The following is a 23994-nucleotide window of genomic DNA, read 5'->3' as shown; positions in this document are numbered from 1 at the left end:
AGAGTTGTGAATTTATGAAATTCCCTGCCACAGAGGGCAGGGGAGGCCAAATCACTGGATAGATTTAAGAGAGAGTTGGATAGAGCTCCAGGGGCTTGTGGAGTCTAGGAATATGGGGTGAAGGCAGGCACGTGTTATTGATAGGGGACGATCAGCCATGATCACAATGAATGGCGGTACTGGCTCGAAGGGCCGAATGGATCTAAGGAGGTAGAGGAACTGAAAGACATTTTCATTAGGCGAGAAATAGTATTGGGTAGGCTAATGGGACTGAAGGATGATGAATCCCCTGGGCCTGATGGTCTGCATCCCAGGGTCCTCAGGGAGGTGGCTCTAGAAATAGTGGACACATTGGTGATCATTTTCCAATGTTCTATAGATTCAGGATCAGTTCCTGTGGATTGGAGGATAGCTAATGTTATCCCACTTTTCAAGAAAGGAGCAAGAGAGAAATAGGGAATTACAGACCAGTTAGCCTGACTTCGCTGGTGGGAAAGATGCTGGAGTCAATCATTAAAGAGGTAATAATGGGGCATTTGGATAACAGTAAAAGGATTAGTCCAAGTCAACATGGATTTATGAAAGGGAAATCATGCTTGACTAATCTTCTGGAATATGAGTAAAATGGATGAAGGGGTGCCAGTGGATGTAGTGTATCTAGACCGGAAGCAAAGAGTAGGAGTAAGGTCCCGCACGGGAGACTAGTGACTAACATTAGAGCATATGGTATTGGGGGTATTAATGATTTGGAAGAGGGAATTAGGAGCAACACTAGCAAGTTTGCAGATGACACAAAGCTGGGTGGCAGTGTGAACTGTGAAGAGGATGTTAGGAGGTTGCAGTGTGACCTGGCCAGGTTGAGTGAGTGGGCAGATGCGTGGCAGATGCAGTATAATATAGATAAATGTGAGGTTATCCACTTTGGTGGCAAAAACAAGGGGGCAGATTATTATCTCAATGGGGTTAGGTTAGGTAAGGGGGAGGTGCAGCGAGACCTGGGCATCCTTGTACACCGGTCACTGAAAGTTGGCTTACAGGTTCAGCAGGCAGTGAAGAAAGCTAATGGAATGTTGGCCTTCATAACAAGAGGATTTCAGTATAGGAGTAAAGATGTTCTGTTGCAGTTGTATAGTGCTCTGGTGAGACCACATCTGGAGTATTGTGTACAGTTTTGGTCTCCTAATTTGAGGAAGGACATCCTTGTGATTCAGGCAGTGCAGCGTAGGTTCACGAGATTGATCCCTGGGATGGTGGGACTGTCATAAGAGGAACGATTGAAAAGACTAGGCTTGTATTCACTGGAGTTTAGAAGGATGAGGGGATATCTTATAGAAACATATAAAATTATAAAAGGTCTGGACAAGCTAGATGCAGGAAAAATGTTCCCAATGTGGGGCGAGTCCAGAACCAGGGGCCACAGTCTTAGAATAAAGGGGAGGTCATTTAAGACTGAGGTGAGAAAAAAACGTTTTCACCCAGAGAGTTGTGAATTTATGGAATTCCCTGCCACAGAGGGCAGTGGAGGCTAAATCACTGGATGGATTTAAGAGAGAGTTAGATACTCTCGGGGCTAGTGGAGTCGAGGGATATGGGAAGGCAGGCACGGATTATTGATAGGGGACGATCAGCCATGATCACAATGAATGGTGGTGCTGGCTCGAATGGCCGAATGGCCTCCTCCAGCACCTATTTTCTATCTATCCGTCTATCTAGCAAATAAAAATCATGTTGTGCCACAGAATTTCTTGCCCATCATTATATTATTTTAAGACATGAAATGAGATGTGGTGCAAGCATGTCATCTTCTTGTACTCAAAGATGACACACATATGAAGATTTATTGCATATCTTGTAGCAGGTGTGTAGAAATCGGCCAGTAAATGTAACCCTCCGCCTTCTCCCTGGGCAATGGCTTAGCATTCACTGACAATCTCTTCCACTGCCATATTGTGATGGTCCTGTCACACAGAGAATATTAACACTGAACATAAATTAGCCATAACATTTTCTCTTTTAGTGTGGTGATCTTTAATGAAAATAAACCCAGTGCTGTCATATTACTAAAGATTGAATAAGACATTCCATTCACGGCATATCATTATTAAGTACAACTTCTACGAACAGAAGTGAATTGAGTATATAAAAAAAAATTATTTCATGATTTTCAAGTATTTTTCAGTTCATACCGTGTTTTTGTTGTGGATAGGTGTGTGCAATACACATTTTTGCATAGTAAATAAAAAAGATGTATTTGTTAATCTTTTCTTTCTTTCCCCCATGCACCTGTCAGCATAGTCCTGCTGAGATTATTCTTGTATTTCTCAACGAAGATGATGCAAGCTTCATTATGTTACTGCATGCAGCATCCCAGTAATAGCCAAGGTTTTTGTCTTCTCTAGAATGACTAATGTTTATATACATTATCGAAGCAGCAGCTATATAGGGGATATGATGGGCAAGGCAGGTGTCCATTCAGATGGCATGGTGGAGATACTATCGAGACTACTCTGACCTCAGTAGGTTGCATGCTGAGTGAACCAATTTTCTTGAGGTTACCAAGCCACAGAGAGGGACATCGGACTGCCCAACCCTCCAGAAATGCCCCAGAGTTTCTCAGAAATGAAGTTTAAACTCTGGTGCAGTGCCAGGTGCAACCCAGTAGGAAAATAAAAGTTGCAGACTTTAAAAAATAACACTTCCATTTATCAGTTATTAAAAAAATGTTGATGGCAAAGGCAGTTTGATTGACAGGGAAGAAAATCACCCAAACAGGCAACTGAAGGCCAATGTCAGAAAAGTGCCAGAGGAGCAGTGGGGGTTGGGGCAGTGTGCTGGTTGGAGTTGAGGACACAAAACCCCCAATAACACTAGACAGAGCGGGCACATCTGGAGTAACCACCCTTCCAAGTGGTTGCAAACATGATGAAGCATCATGTAGGTATACGTTTACACTGTGTTGGATGTAGAAATTGTTTCCTGTAGGAAAATTTGTTTTTAATTTTTCCTCCCCCTGATTTCTTTTGAGACCTGGTTTGGGGATTGTCGATCTTTGGGTTTGTCATGCCATTAGTAACAAGTTGGCCTGATTAATGTTTGCCAAGGGACTGGACACTACTGCTATTATCCCCAATACAATCACAACCCTACTCCACTTCTCTCATGCAAAGTCTTCTATTGCTATTTTGGCTTTAAGACCATATAACAGTGCATTTTGCATCATTCGTACACGTCAGCTCCACTCTCTTGCTGAAGGATTGACCAGGTCTTTTCAACAGCATTATCTAATCCCACGACTTCCAGCATCTTGCAGGGCGATGGCAGCAAATGTGTGGCGAGATCATCCCATCCCAAGTACCTCCTCTAGAGACAACTTAAGCTGACTTGTTAAGATATAATCACTTCTTGATGTTGCTGGTTCAATATCCAGGAACACCCTGACAGGGCTCCAAATACACAGGTTATAGCAATTCCATAGAATGGTTTACTCCATGTCAAAGGTGGTTTTGCCACAAATGTCCATACACAGAATTATTTTAATATATATGTGTATATATAAGATGTTCGACAGTTTTTAAACCACAATTTACATTCTAAATAGAAATAGTCATGACATCTGTAAAGACTCTGAATTATCACAACCATATCTCCCTTTCAGAAGAATGTTGGTTAACGGCTGTACTGAAACAGGTCAGCATCACTGGGAAATTGGACCTCTGTAGGTTAGATAAAGCTCAGCTGTCCGTCAGAGATGTGGAATGAACAGAGCACAATTGGGTAGTGCAGTCCAACACAAGTGTGGACATCATTGACCAATTAGGCTTGTTACTTCTTGGAACGCAGAGCAGAATATAGGATGGATACATCAACATTTTTCTTACATATTCCTAACTAGTACTGCACATAATATGTTAATTTTTCCATCCATTAAAGGAGATTTTGTTTTGTTGCAATTTTTGTTTCCAGAAGCATGAGAACAAACCTGAAATGGTCTTGCAACCTGTATCAATGGGTATTCACAACTGAGCATCGATACATCCCTCCGTCATCCAATGAGGAAGGGTGACCTGTTCCAAGCTGACTCGATCAGATTACTTATATGCTGCATGGTTGTGGAAAAGATGCAATGAAACCCATATAAAGTTGTGGCTCTGGAGCATGAGGTAAGGGAGTTAACATTCACCTGAAATAATGTCCAATCATCATAAAACACCTGCGATACATTAACACAAATATACTGCGGTGAGAAGGAATCCTTACAACCTGCGTTTTCACAGAGTGTTCTGTTGCTGCTCCGCTTGTAAACCAGAGAGAAAATAAATCTTCTTAAACAGCTGAGACGTGGACCTGAGATTGGGTGCAGATATTGACCATTTTAACCTCCATGGAAGTAAAAAAAAGTGCTGTGAGACATCCATCGATAGGTGCTGCAACGCTCTTTACTGCGATCTGATTTTTTTTTTTTTTTGTTGTGTTTTTATTTTATTTCCATGCAAGTACACCTTTGGGAAGAGAACACGATGCGCATGGAAGAGTAGTGCCTGCTCGGGGATGCAAAGTAAAAGGGGAAAAAACTCATGCGCAGTGAGATCTTGGGCGACATCGAGTTGTGGTCGCCTGTCTCCTTCGCGTCACAGCAGGATGTCCAGGTGAGTAGCAAGTCCAATTTTCCTCAGCATGTACTTGGAGCCCACCCCACCACACCCTCACCCCAATAAATCTCAGGTTGATGGTGAGGGGTGGCCAGGTGGGGGAAGAGTTTGGAGGAAAAGTGTAGCCTTATGGCTGTAGTTTGCTTGTGTCTCTCCCCATCATGTGGAGCATAACGAGGCAACGTTACGTTGGGTGTACAGGCTCTGTGCTCCTGTGCTTCTACTGTGAGCCAAGCCATGACAGTTTATGCTAAGCGGTTGTACCCAGAATCCACAGGGGCAGAGTCCAGGAGGTGATGCTTTGCCTGTCTTCATATCCCTCCGCCCTGGCTGGGATCGTATCTCCTCTTCTTGACATTTCTTGCAAAGTGCAGCAGGAAGTGGGGAGGCGGCGGGGTGGGAATGATTGCAGAAACCAGAGAAGACACGGGGGAGAGGGGTTGGGGCAGCAGAGGAAGAGAAACAATATTAGTAAGGACACAGCAGGCTTGAATTCTTGTGCACTGTCCTCCGAGTACAGTCACTCCTTCACTCTAAAGCCAATGAAAGTTGCAGAAGATAAAAGGAGGGAGAAACTAGTGGTAGACAGTAATTTAAGACACCCCAAAAATCTAATCTGACTACTCTATATTTCAGTATTAGGTTTTATTTTTTTTTCTTATTTTCAATTGTATTCTCTGAACATGAAACTCAGCTTGGATAAGGGTGAGGTGAGCACTGTGGTACTTCATCTGTTGCCCGGATCTCTGTGATTGGAGCCTGCAAACATTGGGCCAAGAGTGTGACATCTCTCTGGTTTTCCCTTTGTCCTTGTGAATGATGGCAGGAGTGAGGGTGAGAGACTGCTCTCTGTGCCTCTCCACAACACCACCAATAAGTAGTTGTGCCTCAGACACAGACCAATGCACTGATCCCACATGTGCAGACTAACTTGGAGACCAACTGACTGGGTCAAATGCAGACCTGATTTTTTTTCCCCTCCTTCCATGTGTGTGACTTCAATCATAGCATAAAGCCACTTCGTGCTTTACCGTCAACAGACAATGACTATAGAAACAGCCAATTGATGTATTTGGTTAAGATTGATTGCTTGGGAATTACTTCTCATTTCAGAATACTTTAGACTGAAGGATTCCTGTGTAGAGAAGCACAACCTAACAGCACAAACACAATGAAGGTTACACATACACACCACACCCACCATTGGACCCCCAAGAAAATGGACAAGCCTTGACCCTTACACATTGGGTTACTGGAACTGCCAATGGTTTTCTTCTTCCCCACCTCCCTCCCCTTGGAAATTTAACACTGACACTGGCTGTCCAGTCTCCTGGGAAAGAGGAGGAGGAGGAGGAGGAGGAGATGGTAGAAGAGAGAGAGTGAGAAGAAACAAATATTTTTTTAAACAGCAAGACATCACAAAGCAATGAAGGTAGGGATGTGCTCCAACCTCCCCAAACTCTGGCTTTATGTGGGGCATTTAAGCAAGGCCTCATGCTAAGGCATCTCAACCTATTGCTGTTTCCTCTTTTCTCCAAAACATGCCCAATACCATTAGAAAAGGCATGCAAAACAAAACCTAGAGGCACTGTTGATCTGAACGAGTGAGAAGTACTGAAAGAAGATACCAGAGATCATGAACTCTGTGGACAATCGAGAGTTAGTATATAATTCAACTTTGTTTTTACAATTAAAACAATTTAACTCACCAACTACTTCTCCCAGTGGTCAAACCTCACCACGGGAAAGGCAAGTCTCAAGCTACAACTAGGGCTGTTAGCTTTTCATTGTTGGCCAGAATACTAGACCAACAACTCAGGAGAAACCTGTCAGCACTTTGTAAACACTACTGTTATTTTCTTCAATTTTGTTAGGATATATGTTGTGCATTAATTATTAAAGTGATCAGCTGAGGAAGGAGAAAAGGCCAATTACCAGTTAATTATCCAACCAGGCCATGCAGCATCTATTTACTTTGCATATGGCGAGAGTAAAGGATGAGAGGATGCAGACCAGCAGCAGAAAGGACGGTGCAGAGGGAAACAACATGGTTGTGATGAAAGCTCTAGAATTTCGCCCAGTCAGCAATGATATCCATTGATGGAGACATGAGAGACTGTGGATCTGGGAACCTTGAGCAAAAAACAAACTACTGAGGAACTCAGCAGATCAGGCAGCATCTGTGGAGGGAAATGGACCATCAACGTTTAAGGTCAGGACCCTTGTTGAGGCTGAGAGAGGTTAATTTTTCCTTCACGTATGAGGTCCTTGGTGCTAGCGAAGACTGATTTCATTGCCTTTACAAGGGAGTCCCATGATCTATTGCTGCAGGTCGGATCAATAGAATTGGCAAGCATGCCCAATAGCTCAATTATATAGCCAGCTTCTATACATCCAAGTAAACATTCACATTTAGAACATAGAAAGGTACATCACTCGCCCTTCAGCCCACAATTTCTGTGCCAAAAAATGATGCCAAGACAAACTATTATATGCCTGCATATCCTCATTTCCTGCGTATTCATGAGCCTATCCAAAAGCCTCTTAAACACGACTATCATATCTGCCTCCATCACCACCCCTGGCAATGAGTTCGTCATAACTTTATATACTTCTATCAGTTCTCGAGTCAATCTTTAGTGTTATAGTGAAAATAATCCAAGTCTGTCCAACCTCTCCTTGTACCCTCTAATATAGACGTCATCCTGGTAAACTTTCTCTGTGCCCCTTTTCAAAGCCTCCACATCCTTCCTGTATTGGGGAGACATCATGACTTCTCAATTCACATACTCAAGACCTATGAAGGCAGGCATCCCATGCTCTTCACTACTCTATCTATTTGTGTTGCCTCTTTCAGGGAGCTATGGACTTGGACCGCAAGATGTACATCAATGCTGTTAATGGTCTTGCCATCAATTGCATATTTGCCCCTTACTTTTGACCTCCCAAACCTCACACTTGCTCAGATTAAACTCCATCTGCCATTTTGCCCATTTCTGCAGCTGATCTATACTCTATCTTTTAACAGCCTTCTTCACAGTACACGACCCAAGCAATGTTGGTGTAATCTACAAATTTACTAACAAACCCATCTACATTTACATCCAAGTCATTTTTATATAGCACTTACAATAGAAGTCTCTTCGCAGATCCCTGCAAAACTCCACTGGTCCTCCAGCCTAAATATTGTCCTCCCACCACAATCCTCTTTTGTGTATTTTCTTAGTAAACCAGTTATGAATCCGTATGGCCAAGTCACTGCTAATCCCATGCATTTTAATCTTCTGGATCAGCCTACAATGGGGAATTTTGTCAAATGCCTTACTAAAATCCATATAGACAATGCTCGCCTCCATACTTCATCAATCACCATAGTCACCGGCTCAAAATACTCGATCAAGTTGGTAAGACATGACCTACTGAGCGCAAAGACATGCTGACTGTCCCTAATTAATCCATCCTCTTCCAAATGTGAGTAAATCCTATTCTGAAGAATCCTCTCCAACACCTTCTTAACCGCTGACGCGATGCACACCAGCCTATAATTCCCTGGATTCTCTCTGCATCCCTTCTTAAAGGAACAACATAAGCTATTCTCTAGTCCCCCAATACATTACCTATAAGCTAGTGAAGATGCAAATATCTTCATCAAGGTATCTGCAATCGCCTCTCTTACCTCTCTCAATAACCTGGTATACATCCCATCCTGGGGATTTATCCACCTTTATGCTTACCAATGGATTCATCTGTTAAATGTTTTTCTTGTGGTCTTATGCTTTATAAAGCGATAGTGAACATTCACGTAGGCACAGAAGCTATTTCTGCCAACGAGCCCCTCCTATATTCTGGGCACAAAGGTCCAGAAGAGCAGGGAGAGAGAAACACATTTCACCAACTCATCCATCTCCACCCTGCTTTCTCCAGTAGATGTGGATACATTACATTCTTATCACCAAAAAAATAAACAGATCTTTCATGACATGACGGCGTGCTAAAGCCCTTTACAGTACTTTGGAGGTACAACTGCTCTTGTAGCTGTTATGCATAGCAAGCTAATGACCAGTTGATTTGTCCAAGAAATATTGGCTCGGGTTTGGATATTATATTAAAATAAGTGCCACATCCTTCTCAAATAATCCATGGCATCTTATGCTCCTTTGAGGGATCATGAAGGGCCTCCATCTTACAACTAATCGAAAAGGCTGCAGCTCCAAAAGAACAGCATATGGTCATCCTTTGCAGGGCCTTGATGTCGAGAATGTGGCACCTACCTCCAAGCCTTCCTCCTGCTCTCTGAACCTTTTCCCAGCTTTGTACCATTTTAACAGCTTGGACCACAGATAAGTGGAACAAAGAAGCTCAGTGGGTTTCTATCGGACAGCTCTTTTTCAACAAATGGAGTACAAGGAAGATGGCAATGCATTATGAGTTTAATGTGGACTGAAAGGCTGGACGAAGGAAAGATCATCTCCTATCCCAAAGGATTTTGGAAATATTGGTCCTTCGTTGTCATTGTGTCTAAATCCTGGTTTACCCTACTCCACACAAAGGCAGCATGGTGGCAGTGGGTAGAGCAACTGCCTCGCAGCATCAGCAACTCGGGTTCAACCCTGATCTTGGGCACAGTCTTATGTGGATTTTGAAGGTTCCTCCTGTGACTACAGGAGCGCCGTTTGCTCCGGTTTCCATGTACTCCATGTGTACGTGTACTTCATGTACTCCATGTGCTCCGGTTTTCTCAGACATCATCTATGTGTGGGTCAGTCGGACAGTTGGCAGCTATAACTTGCCAGTGAGGAATTGGTAGAAATGTGGGGAAAGTATAACCATATAACCATATAACAATTACAGCACGGAAACAGGCCATCTCGGCCCTACAAGTCCGTGCCGAACAATTTTTTTCCCCCATTAGTCCCACCTGCCTGCACTCATACCATAACCCTCCATTCCCTTCTCATCCATATGCCTATCCAATTTATTTTTAAATGATACCAATTTCCACCACTTCCACTGGAAGCTCATTCCACACCGCTACCACTCTGAGTAAAGAAGTTCCCCCTCATATTACCCCTAAACTTCTGTCCCTTAATTCTGAAGTCATGTCCTCTTGTTTGAATCTTCCCTATTCTCAAAGGGAAAAGCTTGTCCACATCAACTCTGTGAGTAAAAGTAAAAACAGGATTGGTATGATCTAATGCTTGAACTGTTCTGTTTCCATGCTGTCAGTTTGCAGTTTCTATCCCACTTTTCCAAGGTCAATTAGTGTTGGCAATAAATCAGTTCGGTATTCCGAAAAAAGCAAGGAATCATGGGATTTTTCAAAGGTCATTTGAGATTTTTTTTTTAAAGCGAACGGGGGTGCCTGGTAGCTGGGGAGAGCGGGTAGATGCGAGTGGGAGACAGGGATAGACGGTGAGAGGTGGGGGAAGAGAGGTTTCAGTTAGACAGACAACCATGCCATGGCTTGTTGCTTCTAGGAGAGTCGAGAAAATGCAACTTCAGAACCCGCTCGTCTCCACCGCGCTGGAGATTTCCGCGGGCGCAAGGAACAAATGTCCTAAAATTTGCATTGAGTGAACCGAGTGTTCTTACCGTCCTCATCGTACACTGCCGTTTTGTGAGAGTGGTTGGATTCCGGGATCGAGGAGTCAGCGCCCGACAGTGACTGGGCCGCGGTAGCTGGTGCCTCTCCGCTGGAAGAACTGACACCTCTACTCCCGGGTCGGGCGCTGCTCCTCGAATCCCGCTGCACGGCGGCACCCGACTAGGATTCCGGAGCATCGGCGATGCCTCACATCAGCTCCTGATTCCCCGCCGCCTGTCCCGGTAATATGACCAACGTTGGTTGAGCTGAAGCTGGGATTCAACCACTCTCACAAAACGCCTGTATACGACGAGGACATTAGGAACACTCAGTTCACTCAATGCAAACTTTAGGTCATTTGCTCCTTGCGCCCGTGGAAATCCCCGCTCCCATCCATCCCAACCATGGTGCAAAAGTCTAATGTGTAGGAAGTCTGAAGGAGGGTCTTCTATCCAGAGGTCCATGGATGGGAGTGTCGGCCCAGGCCCGTAGCCAGCGAGGAGGGGAGGTACCGGCCCCAGCTCGACTCTGCCTGCCCCGCCGGCGGGAGGGTGGGGTTGAGCTTGAGTTGGTGCTTCTTTTCCACGCCTCCTGCGGGCCTGGGCCGCTGCTGCGACAGACAGGCGGAGCTGAGCAGGAGCCGGCACGCTCCCCCCTTCGCTGCTCCGGATGTCCCCGGTCGCGACACACTGGGACGGCCCAGTGGCGACTGGATAGGGACGAGACACAGGTCTGCACCCAAGCAGCAGCATGGCCATGGCCATGCCGCCCTTACCAGTGAAACCCAGACCTCCAAATAAATAAATAAATAAATAAATTGATTTGAATTACATTTAGATGAAATGGGCCAGCACAGGTATTGCCTAATGCACATTTAAGGCACAGTAGACTGATGCATCATGGGTTCTGTACATTCCAGGGACAAGAATCCTATGCTCAAACATCACCTGACCAATGATTTGCTGCAACCCATTCTGTTACAGGCTGTTGTGAGACCGGGAGGTGTCAGAGTATCAAGATGGCGTGCAGATGGGGCTCGGTAGGAGTTGTGATATAGGCAAGGGTTTAGGAATGAACCGAAGTTTACAGAAGATAATGAGATTGTGTATGCCTAGATTTACTGGGCTTCATTTCCTTGTTTCATGCAGGTCACATCGACCCCCTGACTCAGCAGCGTCTGGGACTTCATGATCTACCTCAAGTCCTCAGAAGAGTTCAAACATGCCAGCACTCTTCTGGGTCCTGGTACAGCTTTTCTGAAACAAATACTGTTCCAGGTGGGTCAAACGTCTCCCATATTGTATGAAGGAAAAAACTAATATTTTTCAAACTGTTCACATCAACTGATTGACTTTGTACACCATAACAACTATAGTGCTTCCAATGTATAACAGCAGTCCATTTCCACACAGTTAACAGAAGTGATAAACCAGAATGGTCAAGGGATCAAAAAGGATTAGGACACAATTCAGTTTACTGACAGGGGCTCAATTCAAAACTGTACAATCAAGGCTAAAAATATAGCAGTCCCTCAATGAATCACCACACAAAATCATATATCTGGTTCCACGGCAGGGTGTCAGAACTGATCGTGAAAGTGCAAACCAGGACCACACACTGTTCTGTACATTAGCAAAAATCAGGCTTGTATTGCTTGCTTGTCCTTTAACAGTGCTTCCACGCATTGTCCGCTGCCCTGAAGCAGCTTGCATTTATACACCACCTTTCAATGGTGGGGTACGTGCTAAGTAAAAGCTTAAAGGAGAGTCCAAACTGAGTAGAGTGGCAGCAGAAGCCATGAATAGAGAAGGTGAGCCCCAGTGGGAGGACTGAACGTGGGGAAGTTAAAGCGGGTCAATATATTCATAGGGCCCTGGGGAACATTGTTGAACAGCAAGACCTTGTGGCACAAGTACATAGTTCTGTGAAAATGGCAATACCAGTAGACAGGGTGGTGAAGAGGGCACATGGCACACTTGGCTTCTTTGACAAAGGCAAGAGTCCAAGGTTTGGGATGCCATGTAACAGTTTTACAAAATGTTGGTTCAGCTACACCTGGAATATTGTTTGCAGTTGTGTGTCACTACACTGCGGAAAATATGTAATTAAGGTGGAGGAGATGCAGAGAAGACTCACAAGGCTGTTGCCTGGATTGGAGGTCTTGAGTTATAAGATTGCATAGGTTGAAGGTGAAAGGAGGAGGTTTAAAGCAGATGTAAGGGGTGAATTTTTGATACAACGAGTAGTTGGTGTCAGCAATGAGCTGCCAGTGAGGGCAGCAACAGGAACAACATTAAGAGACACCTGGACAGGTACTGGAAAGAGCAGGGCAGAGAGGGATATGGAACTAATTGCAGACGAGGGATTAGTATAAGCAGGCATTGTGGTCAGCATAGATGTGACAATATACAATAGGTGGGGTGGGAGATTGCAACCTTCACATGGTCCACCCTGTTTCGACGAATGCAATCAACCTGGTATCAAATAAGATGAAATAGAACAAGTTGTCCTACAACTTTAGGCTGTGCACACCATACGCAAGAAGAAGACAATAGGTGCAGGAGTAGGCCATTTGGCCCTTCAAGCCGGCGTCGGCACCGCCATTCAATGGCTGATCATCCACAATCAGTGCCCCGTTCCTGCCTTCTGCCCATATCCCCTGACTCCGCTATCTTTAAGAGCTCTATCTAAATCTCTCTTGAGAGCATCCAGAGAACTGACCTCCACCACCTTCTGAGGCAGAGAATTCCACAGACTCACAACTCTCTGTGTGAAAAGGTTTTTCCTCATCTTAGTTCTAAATGGCTTACCCCTTATTCTTAAACTGTGCCCCCTTGTTCTGGATTCCCCCAACATTGGGAACATGTTTCCTGCCTCTAGTGTGTCCAAATCCTTAATAATCTTATATGGTTCAATAAGATCCCCTCTCAACCTTCTAAATTCCAGAGTATACAAGCCCAGCCGCTCCATTATCTCAGCATATGACAGTCCCGCCATCCCGGGAATTAACCTGGTGAACCTATGCTGCACTCCCTCAATAGCAAGAATGTCCTTCCTCAAATATGGAGACCAAAACTGCACACAATACTACAGGTGTGGTCTCACTAGGGCACTGTACAACTGCAGAAGGACCTCTTTGCTCCTACACTCAACTCCTTTTGTTATGAAGGCCAACATGCCATTTGCTTTCTTCACTGCCTGCTGTACCTGTATGCTTACTTTCAGTGACAGATGAACAAGGACCCCCAGATCCCGATGTACTTCCCCTTTGCCCAACTTGACACCATTTAGATAATAATCTGCCTTCCTGTTTTTGCCACCAAAGTGGATAACATCACATTCATCCACATTAAACTGCATCTGCCATGCATCTGCCCACTCACCCAACCTGTCCAAGTCACCCTGCATCCTTATAGCATCCTCTTCACAGTTCACACTCCCACCCAGCTTTGTGTCATCTGCAAAGTTACTAATGTTACTTTTAATCCCTTCATCTAAATCATTGATGTATATTGTAAATAGCTGCGGTTCCAGCACCGAGCCTTGCGGTACCCCACTAGTCACTGGCTGCCATTCTGAAAAGGCCCCATTAATCCTTACTTTTTGTTTCCTGTCTGCCAACCAATTTTCTATCCATGTCAGCAAGCTACCCCCAATACCATGTGCTCTAATTTTGCCCACTAACCTCCTATGTGGGACCTTATCAAATGTTTTCTGAATGTCCAGGTACACTACATCCACTGGTTCTCCCTTGTCCATTTTCCTAGTTACATCCTCAAAAAATTCCAGTTGATTAATCAAGCATGATTTCCCCTTCGTAAATCCATGCTGACGCGGACTGATCCTGCCACTGCTATCCAAATGTGCCGCTATTTCATCTTTTATAATTGACTCCACGATTTCCAGAGCCACCTCCTTAAGTACCCTGGGATGCAGATCATCAAGCTCTGGGGATTTATCAGTCTTCAGTCCCATCAGTCTACCCAACACCATTTCCTGCCTAATGTGCATTTCCTTCAGTTCCTCCGTCACCCTAGATCCTCTGGCCACTAGTACATTTAGTCATTCTATCACAACCAGAGAGCAGTGCTGAACTGCTATCTATGTCTGGTGACCCCCGGACTATTCTTAATCGGACCTTGCACTAAACGTTATTCCCTTATCATGTATCTATGCACTGTAAATGGCTCGATTGTAATCATGTATAGTCTTTCTGCTGACTGGATAGCATGCAACAAAAGCTTTTCACTGTACGTCGGTACACATGACAATAAACTGAACTAAGCTGGTCAGCAGTGCAATAAACACCAGTTCAGATAACCCCATTATAGAAACACAAACACAACATCTTCTTACTGACACAATATATTTAAGTGGATCTTCAAGCTTCAAATCTCTTCATATCAATGCCTACAGATTTGCATTTACGTGACACAGCAAAGTAAATCAAGTACCAACTTAAATATTTTGAAATGTGTACATATACTGGCAGACCCAGATTTGGACTCCAAATCTTTTGGGGATTTTCAAGTCAAATGAATGGAATAAAAGCACAGATTTGTTCAATTGGGAAGTTGGGATTGGGATCATTTGGCAGACCCTCTGAAGATAGCATTATTACTCTGTTGAAGACACTACTACCTTGAAAACATGAAAACAAATCAGGAGTTGCCAATATTTGCCTGTCTGTCTACACTTGGAAGGCTTGAAGATAGTATTGTCCAAATTTGAGAGCTGCCCCGTAGATCAAGGAGACAAAGCCAGACATTTTTTCAGGAAGTTCCAGGAGAAAATTAAAGAAGATATAAAATTAAGAGTTAAATCTTCCCTCTCCTGAAGCAGAGTAATTGGCTATTGGGAGCTTCACAGTCTGCATGGCACTGTCAAGTGTTAACATAATGAAACCAAATTTAAGGTATTTTCCATCTCTGTTGCTATTTACCTCACAGTACCTGAGAGCAGAAAGGATTAAATTAAATTTAAAAAAAAACATTCACATATTTCTGCCCATTATTCTCCTATGTAATCTATTATTTAATTAAGTGTGTTTGAATTAATGTCTGGTTTCTTTAATTTGCAAACATAAAATTCGGTATCTTATCCCGCATTCCATCCCACTCAAGTCTACCTATCTTGCTGCTAATGTTATGGTTTGTTCACCCTGTCCATTTCTTCTGGGACTGAACTCACAGCTGGGAGATAACACCCCAGTTTCAAACACACTGCCATCATTAAAATAATATTTAAATGGAGTGTAGCTAGAATGTTTTCACAACTGTGATGAGTAATTCTCCTAATTCTCCTTAGTGGAAAAGTAATTTGAAATGTTATAAATTGTGTCCACGAGCTTATTGAAATTATAAAACCCAGAGTGTGAATGACAAGGAGTTCATCATTATTTCCAATTGAAGTCTAATCAGAAACCAATAATACAACTCAATTCAAACTGGACAGCAACCCACTTCCTCCAACTACAGATATGTGCTCCTCTGAAGAGAGTAACCTGTGCCCCTCTCTAAATCATGTTGATTAGAGTAAACTCTCGAGGCAACCAACGTTCACTCCTTCCCACAACCGACCGCTGATCGAAGCATCAACAGCACTTTGCACGTGTGCTGGTTTATGGATATTGTAGAATGAGAGAAATGATAATTAAACATGCACCAAGCTGAGCTGAGGCCAGGCCAAATCGTCTGTGGTTCTGCTACAGACCGACTGATGGAGAAAGAATATTTCTCTCTACACCCGGAATAGATTTTAATGTTCCAGAGAGAAACAGAAATGTCATCACTTCACATTAATGATCAATCTTTCGGTCAGAATTATTGTTTTTGTTAGATCGTGTAGCAGAACCTCAAAACTTGGTGTTGTAAGCAGAAATAGTGCCATAGCTATTGAAGATAAGACATGCGACAATGCTTACTTAAAACCCCATCCTGTACCCCCAAGGACAATAGCAGCCACCAGGATGGCGCCTGCGATGGACCCTATTATAAGATTGGTGGCGCTAGGACCTGTGACAAAGGATCATGGGAAGAAATAGCATAAGAACCAACTGCTGAGGTCAAACTTGATGGAAAACAATTTGTATTTACGCTGATTAGAAATGATCGAACATCAAACTTTTATAATTTCACTGTTAAACACTACACCATGCAAAACACATATTGTTAAGTAAATGTAGTGGCTCGCTTCCAGTCTATGGCCTTAAGGAAAAAGAGATTGGATGTTTAAATTACTCTTAAATCCATAAAGATCTCAGATGAAGACTAACTATTGTTTTCCAAAAAGAGAGAGAGAGAGAGAGAGAGAGAGAGAGAGAGAGAGAGAGAGAGAGAGAAAAAGACATGAAGGAAGAGTATGAGCTCGGAGTTACTTCGGACATGCTGAAAGAATAGAATCATACTTTACTCTTGAAAATATCTTCCCTACCATATATTTTCCAAAGGAGATTTCTTTCTTTAGTAATAATATTGTCTGTATTTAAATAAAGTACATTAACTAATATAAAATGTCAGAGATTTAAGAGTTAAAGGCCAGAGCATTCGTAAGACCATACACTGTCAATTTCATGGTAGCCCAAAGCAGGCAATTACCTCCAATACTGATTCACCACCAATGGTTGGAATAAATTTCTTAAAAGCTCGGGATGCATTTCCACGGGTACACCAGTCCAATACAACACGCTCGCTTCAGCCATTAAACCAGTTGGAAATATCACCAAGTCTAACAGATTAAAAATCACAACCACAGTTGCTATACCAATTCTGCACAGTACAGTGGCAGCTTGCAAGTTGAGGAGCTTTGACAAAAGGAATGTTTGAGACTCGCGTTCACCCATTGACTGAATGGACATCTTGATCACTTTAATGGAAATTACTGAGTTGGGAGGTGGGAGGGGGGGGGGGGGGGGGGGGGAATAAATCTTGTGCATTGTGTCATTCACAGTCAACTGCTATAGAATAGTTTAAGAAAATGTACCAGCAATAACTATTAAGTGGCTGCTGCATGCCCTGCCATTAATCCCTACAATTTCATAATATTTTGTTCCTGCTGTTTGTTTTAATGTACTGTCATTGAATACTGTACATTACTTGGTGAGATGCCCCTGATCTTTGCAATCCCTGCTGACTGTAACTCCAGCAATTGCATCAGTCGGGATGGCAAGGGAAGGTGGGTTTAAGAACCAGATAAACTCATCTCCCTGCTCTTAATCCATTTAGGATTTCTCTTGCAGATTTCAGCTGAGTGATAGGGCGGAAACAAGAGACCATAGATCGGGTTTGACCCAGCGTCCATATTTCATCAGCACCTATGCTGGTTTAGTTGAACAGAGCTTATGGTGGGGTCGCTCCAATTCCTTCTACTGGCCATCGTGAAGGCTTCGGGGCTGAATTCGAGATGGTTGCTAGGCAACTTGTTAGTCCTGACATACCTGGAAGCAGAATCAAAGACTCATACTGTATTCTGCTCTTTCTTTTGCATCTTTACCCAATTGTTTCTTCTTTTCCTCGGCCTCTCCCTCTTCTCATGCCCCACATGTCCCAGAAAGGAGAGGGGTTTCAACACCACACAAGCAAAATCACAATACACAAGCACAGGTCAATTACATGACATTGAAATACAGTCAATCACACCAACAAAGCCAATACGACAACGCACACACAGAGGCCTCAGAATTACACATGTACCTCACACACACTGGCACCAATACCGACCAAGAAGGATGCTTACTCTATTCCCCACCCAGTTCCTCCAAAAATCACCCCCAGAGCCAGAATGGTCCCTGCCACTGCACCTATTAGCCTGTTAGTGGCCAAGCTCACTGTGTAGAGGGAAAAAGGGATACTTTAAAGTAACACCGTCAACAGATAAATTCTACAACTCAAAGATATATATTTTTTAATTCAATTGTGTTTTATATATATGCAGATGATACAAATAATTTTCACTTCTGTTAACACTGAGTGACTGAAAACTGGCTACCTTTCTTCCTACAATTGAAGGAGCTGAATAGAGGAAAAGGTTTTGCAGAGACAATCCAATAGGTCCCCCTCCTCTCTCACTGCCACCCCATGTTGCTTTGTATGCATTTTAATTTATGCCTCAAATCAACAAAATCACAGAAAGGCATTTGGTTCCAACAGTTACAGGAACCTTTAAAAGCACAATTGCAACAAGCGACGGTTAGAGACAAAGGACAGTAAAGGCAGACGCCGCAGGAAGTCGTCACACCCTTGGATAACATAACAGGCGGCGTTCTTTGTCTCGGTTGATCAATATCAAATGTGCTAACAGAAATATAAATGAATGGAAACTGCAGGGAAAGTGTGAAAAATGAAATGAAAATGATTTTAAACTTACTTTCTGCTTCATCAGGAGACGTCTGTCGCTTTTATCCCCTCCCTATTTAAAGCAGTTACATCTTTTGACGGGCTTGATGAACTTACCAAATCAACCAGCGTTTTATTAATTTAAAAAAATTAAACAGTCCAAATTTGAAGAGAATCTCTGTTCCAATTGCAGGAATCTCAGTTCGTTGTCTCTGTACTGTACACTGACAATGACAATTAAATTGAATCTGAATCTGAATCTGAATCTGAGGAAGTGTGTGAGTGTTAGCACAGGGGAATGGGATCCCCATGGCTTTGATCTGTTTGTGGTCATCATGAGCAACACCTCAAGTCAACAACACCTTGTGATGTAAAATAGCTTTCAATTTTGTCTCAAAACTAGTGGAGTCCTAACCACAAGACCAGCATCCTTCTCCGCACCCAAATGTCTCAAGCGCAACCCAAGAAAACTATAACCATACATCCTTCTCTCTACTCTGGTGCAACATAATTCCACATCTTAAGGTGGCAGCACTATGGTCAGACAATCGGTGCCATGTAATGGTCAACTGGAGTTGGTTTGGGATTAGATTGGGAACACCTACCACGGCAACTTCGCCAAGGGGACAAAAGACCTCTGATTCTCTGGCTGGTCCACTAAAGTCACACAGAGGTGAGCCTCACCTCTCTAGTTGCGACCTGCTTCTGCATGAGTGGACTGAACTATTAACAGGCCACAATGTACAAGAGACATTAAAACATGAACTACTGTCACTACATGTGCCGGTCAGCTTAACGAACTGTGTGTCATACTTATGGAGAATCCCGAAGAGACTGTGGAGATTCTGCCAAACATGCACTGGGAGACTTGATCAAGTTTAGCCACTGGCCTTTAAATTCCTTCACATTGCATAACAAATGCAATGAGCCATGCAAAGGTACCTCAGCCAAGGTGCATTTGCTGCACAAATCTGATTTTGATTGACAACTCGGTCACTGTTTAGCCTTTCATAAAGATGCATTGGGTGAGGGGGGGCTCATTATACAAAGTGAATTGCCACTAATTGAATGAAAAACCAAATGTATAAACCCAAAATGAATAGAACTGGAAATTTAAGAAGGATGCAATAAAAAATGATAGACCCAAAATGCTGGAGAAAAATCAGCAGGTCAGGCAGCATCTCAAGAATGGTCTCAACCCGAAACGTCAACCATTCCTTCTCTCCAGAGATGCTGCCTGTCCCACTGAGTTATTCCAGCTTTTTGTGTCTATCTTCGGTTTAAACCAGCATCTGCAGTTATCTGCATCTACACGAAAATAAAAGATATGTAAAGAAAACTTGAATCAGACTGCAAAGGATGGTGTTTAAGGGAACCAGAGGGCACATGTTTAAATTAAACAAATTGAAGGGAAATTATTTTACACAGCAGACACTGACGTTCAGGAATTTATGGCTTTCATGGCTAGAGAAAAATATTTAATAGTAGCTTCCACAGGAATATTAAAAACCCAGAAAAGAGTCACTAAACAAAACACAAAGTGCTGGAGTAACAGACAGCATCCGTGAAGGAAATGAATCGGTGACGTTTCGGGTCGGGCCCTTCTTCAGAGTTTTCTTTGTGAGTTCAAGATTTCAGCATCTGCAGTCTCTTGTCCCAAACATTTTATTAGATTAGGGTCTGATCAATAAATGTCCAACTGAACTGGACTGGAATTCTCTAAAACTTGCTGCATCAGGCCATAGGTAATGCTCTTAAGTATATTTTTGTTAATTGTTTGTTTAATAAATCTACACATCTGGAATCCAATGCCGTAAATTATATGAACTTGTGAACTAAATTAGATGAAATCACCCAACAAACCTTCCTAGCAATTCTATAAAAGTGCCTAAGAGTCTTTGTTTTGCACTAGGTTTTAACAAATATTTGTTCATCTAGCTGAGTGACAAGATAAATTATTCCCAGGGCAATATCAAATACACTCATTGGAAATATGATTCCCTTTCAACTGTGTGACAATACAACTGTGGGACAATAATTGCACCAACCCCATCCCCCCTCTTTCCTGCAACGTGATATTCCACTCCCACCAGCTTCAAAGTCTCTGACAACAGACACAGTGCAAAGTTAGGGGTGTAGCTCCACACGCTCCATCGGCTAATGGGTGGAATCTGCCAGAGCTAACTGATGCAGGACTCAGCCTGTCAGTACATAGGCAAGAATGCCCTTTATTCCTCTGTGAATTTGTACAATAGTCCTAATCACTCTTGGCTGCCCTGTTCTGTTACAACAAGAAAAAATAATCAACTTATTGGGGAATTCAATTCCTGGAGAGGACCCATTTTAGACCACGATGCTGAGCAGAATCTTGGACAAGAAAAATAAAACCAAAAAATTACTGACTATTTACATTATCTGATGTTTTGATGTAATATTCCATCCTGTCCCAGGCCTCATTCCATCCACTTCTCTATCCACCTGTATATTGGTACATACTGGAGTTTCTAAAACCTCTCTACAAAATTCAATGCTTACATTCCTTGTTCCCATGACTGCTTGTGTCACATCCACTCTTTCTTCAAAAGCCATTCCTTCCTGAAGCTTTCGTTATCTCAAAGCATTATTATCTCCAGTGTGCCTTTTTGAATAAAAGATTTAATCCTCATGTTTATTTCCAATCCAATATCCATCCCCTGTGCACCTCTCAAGTCCTATTTTGTGTCTTTCTCCGTCAATGAGCAGATGACTTGCTCGAAAATGGCTTCTGCCATTGTTTTTGATGCTGATTTACACCGAAGATAGACCCAAGATAGTAATTCAGCGGGACAGGCAACATCTTTGGATAGAAGGAATGGGTGATGTTTCGGGTCACGACCCTTCTTCAGACCAAGGGCCTCGACCCGAAACGGCACCCATTCCATCTCTCCTGTCCCTCTGGGTAACTCCAGCATTTTGTGTTTATCTTCCTACAAACTATTGTTCTCCCACTGCGTTCAGTGCTGGGCAGGTTATTTCAATCTTGCCATACATATCTCTGGTTAGGCAAACACTTTATGTAATTGTGTCTTCACCTTCTGCTCCATCCTCTTCACAATTCCCCTTAATTCCTAATGGCTGCCATCCTTGCTGTTCCTACCCCCTTCCTGAACTCTGTGGTACCTCCCCGCAGGCAAGCAGTGTAATGGAAACAAATGCAACAAGCCATTGCGAGGTTTGAACTCTGGACTCAGGGTAGATGTTACGCCACTGAGATTCTGCTCCAGATGGAGGCAGCTCCCACCAGTGGGAAGGCCCAGAGAAAGGCTTAAAAGTACGTTGGACAGTGTGAAGCCACATGCGGGCTCAAGATGCGTTGGGTGGGGGGGGGGGGGGGGGGGGGGGGGGGGGGGGGGGGGGGGGGGGGGGGGGGGGGGGGGGAGGGACAACAATCAACCAAGGGGTCAGACTTAAGTTAGGACTCCCCTCACTCGGTATAAAGTGAGAATGGCAGTATTTTTGGTAACAATAACCAACCACTTTTTCAACGATCATGGTAATGAGACACTAAAGGGAGGACAAGGAGAATACACAAAACAATGCATGGGGGAAATAAATGCAAATTAATTCACAATGGATATCTTTCGATAGCAGCCCTGCTTTTCTAGCCCTCGTGAGTTCCAATCTGTTGAACTTGCTGAGTTATTTTCAATTTGTTTTGGTAAGTATTAAACACTCTGTTTAAACAATGGCAGGAAGACGGAGAGACAATAGAGCATCAAAGATCACAAAAAAAGGCTGCGAGTGAAACCAAACAAACCCTTGGGGCCCTCGGGTGGCTTCTTGGAGTCCTCGAGCTTGGGGTCGTACATGCTGCAGTCCGTTCCTGCCCAGGTCCCCTCACAGATGCAGGTTCCCTCGTTACTGCAGAGCTGCAACACAGAGGATTAAATCAGCCCGGAGTCAAAATGAGACCTCCTTCTTCGACGTTATTGAAAAATGGAAAGGGAAAGGGTGGATGCCATTTGGCTAGGAAGAAACCTGCCTGCATACTTCAAACTACAGTTGGTAACATGGGTGCGAAGTGGAGATATATCCAAATTAAAGTAGGACCCTTCTTTGGCATTGTAATTCTTTCTTTGTTTCTATATACATTGCCCATCTCTCTCTCTTCTGTGCCTTGATATCCCGTTTTTTTGCACTCTCTTTAATCTGGACTCTGTAATAGTAACATTCCGATGCTGTAACACTCTATTCTGCACTCTGATGTTTTTCTCTTTGTACTAACTGTTATACCTGTGTATAGTTTGGTTGCACTCATGTTCTATGATTTGACTGGATAGCATGAAAACAATTTGTGGAACAGATAATCTGGAACTCACAAAGAGTTTCATTGGGAATGCTAGCTGGAATTTTGGCAGAACTTGTTCTTGTACAGCTTCTTCCACATCCTCAGCACTTCACAAAGCGCTAATGGCTAAAGTAGTACAGTCAAGTTATGATGGAGGGAACGTGGCAACAAACCACACAGCTTGTCCTCTTGCTGTGATACTACCTCCTCAATGAGTTCTTGTCAATTCCTTCGGGAATATGTATTCATAAAGACAACAGGTTGAAATTCTACTTTTTGAAAAATCCTGTTACAGGATTGTGTGCAGTTTTGGCTGCCACGCCACTGAAGAATGTGGCTGTACTGGAGAGAGCGCAGTGGAGATTCAGCAGGATGGTGGCTGGATTGGAGCATTTTAGCTATGGGGAGACATTGAATAAGCTGGGGTTGTTTCCCCTGGAGCCCGAGGATTGACCAGATAGATGTACGATTTTGAAGGCATTGATAGGATAGCTAGCCCTACAATAATATTTTTCTCAAGGAGTATCAAAAACGAGAGGTTTAAGGTGAGAGGTAGGTGTTTTAGTCTAAGGGTCAAGGTTTTTGGTTTACACATGTAGTGGTTGATATTTGGAATGTGCTGCCAGATGGGTGGTGGAATCAGAATCAATTGCTACATTTAGCAGACGTTTAGATGGACCCTTAACTAAGTAAAACAGAAAAATGCAGTGTAAATATGGACAAATAGGATGAGTAGTTTGGCAATAAGGTTGGCATGGACATGGTGTACTAAATAGATCATTTCTGTGCTATACATCTCTATGATTCTTTAAGGGGGCAGAGAGGCCTCAGTCCAATGTTTCATTTGAAAGCTGGTGTATTTCAAAATGTAGCATCGCTCTTAGTACCGTACTGGAGCATCAGTAAAGATTATAGGGTCAAGGCTCCAGGACTTGAACAGCACCTTTAGACTTAGATGCTACTGACTGTAGATAGGTTGCAAGTTGCATCAGGAGTTAAAATTAGTATGTAACAAAGGTAATGCTACGGTGGTTATGGGAAATTTCAACATACAGGTAGACTGGGAAAATCAGGTTGGTGCTGGATCCCAAGAAAGGGAGT

The 23994-nt window shown here is 43.3% G+C and overlaps 1 protein-coding gene across 2 annotated transcripts in view; it reads right to left on the bottom strand.

The window, feature by feature from the left end:
- Positions 1–800: 800 nt before the first annotated feature.
- Positions 801–23994, bottom strand: part of LOC129698917 (disintegrin and metalloproteinase domain-containing protein 23-like) — a 135554-nt gene continuing 112360 nt past the window's right edge. Inside the window, exons 23-25 of one of the 2 annotated variants that reach the window (XM_055638351.1) lie at positions 22363–22474; positions 16157–16247; positions 801–5009 (exon numbers count right to left, since the gene is read on the bottom strand). In XM_055638351.1, the coding sequence (XP_055494326.1) occupies positions 4961–5009; positions 16157–16247; positions 22363–22474 (252 nt within the window). In that variant the 3' untranslated portion in view covers positions 801–4960. The remainder of the gene's footprint in view (positions 5010–16156; positions 16248–22362; positions 22475–23994) is intronic. The other variant, XM_055638352.1, reaches the window with a different exon arrangement.

The sequence above is a fragment of the Leucoraja erinacea genome, chromosome 7, assembly GCF_028641065.1.
Source record: "Leucoraja erinacea ecotype New England chromosome 7, Leri_hhj_1, whole genome shotgun sequence".
In the NCBI taxonomy this organism is placed as follows: domain Eukaryota; kingdom Metazoa; phylum Chordata; class Chondrichthyes; order Rajiformes; family Rajidae; genus Leucoraja; species Leucoraja erinaceus.
This window is presented reverse-complemented; position numbering and strand designations above follow the sequence as displayed.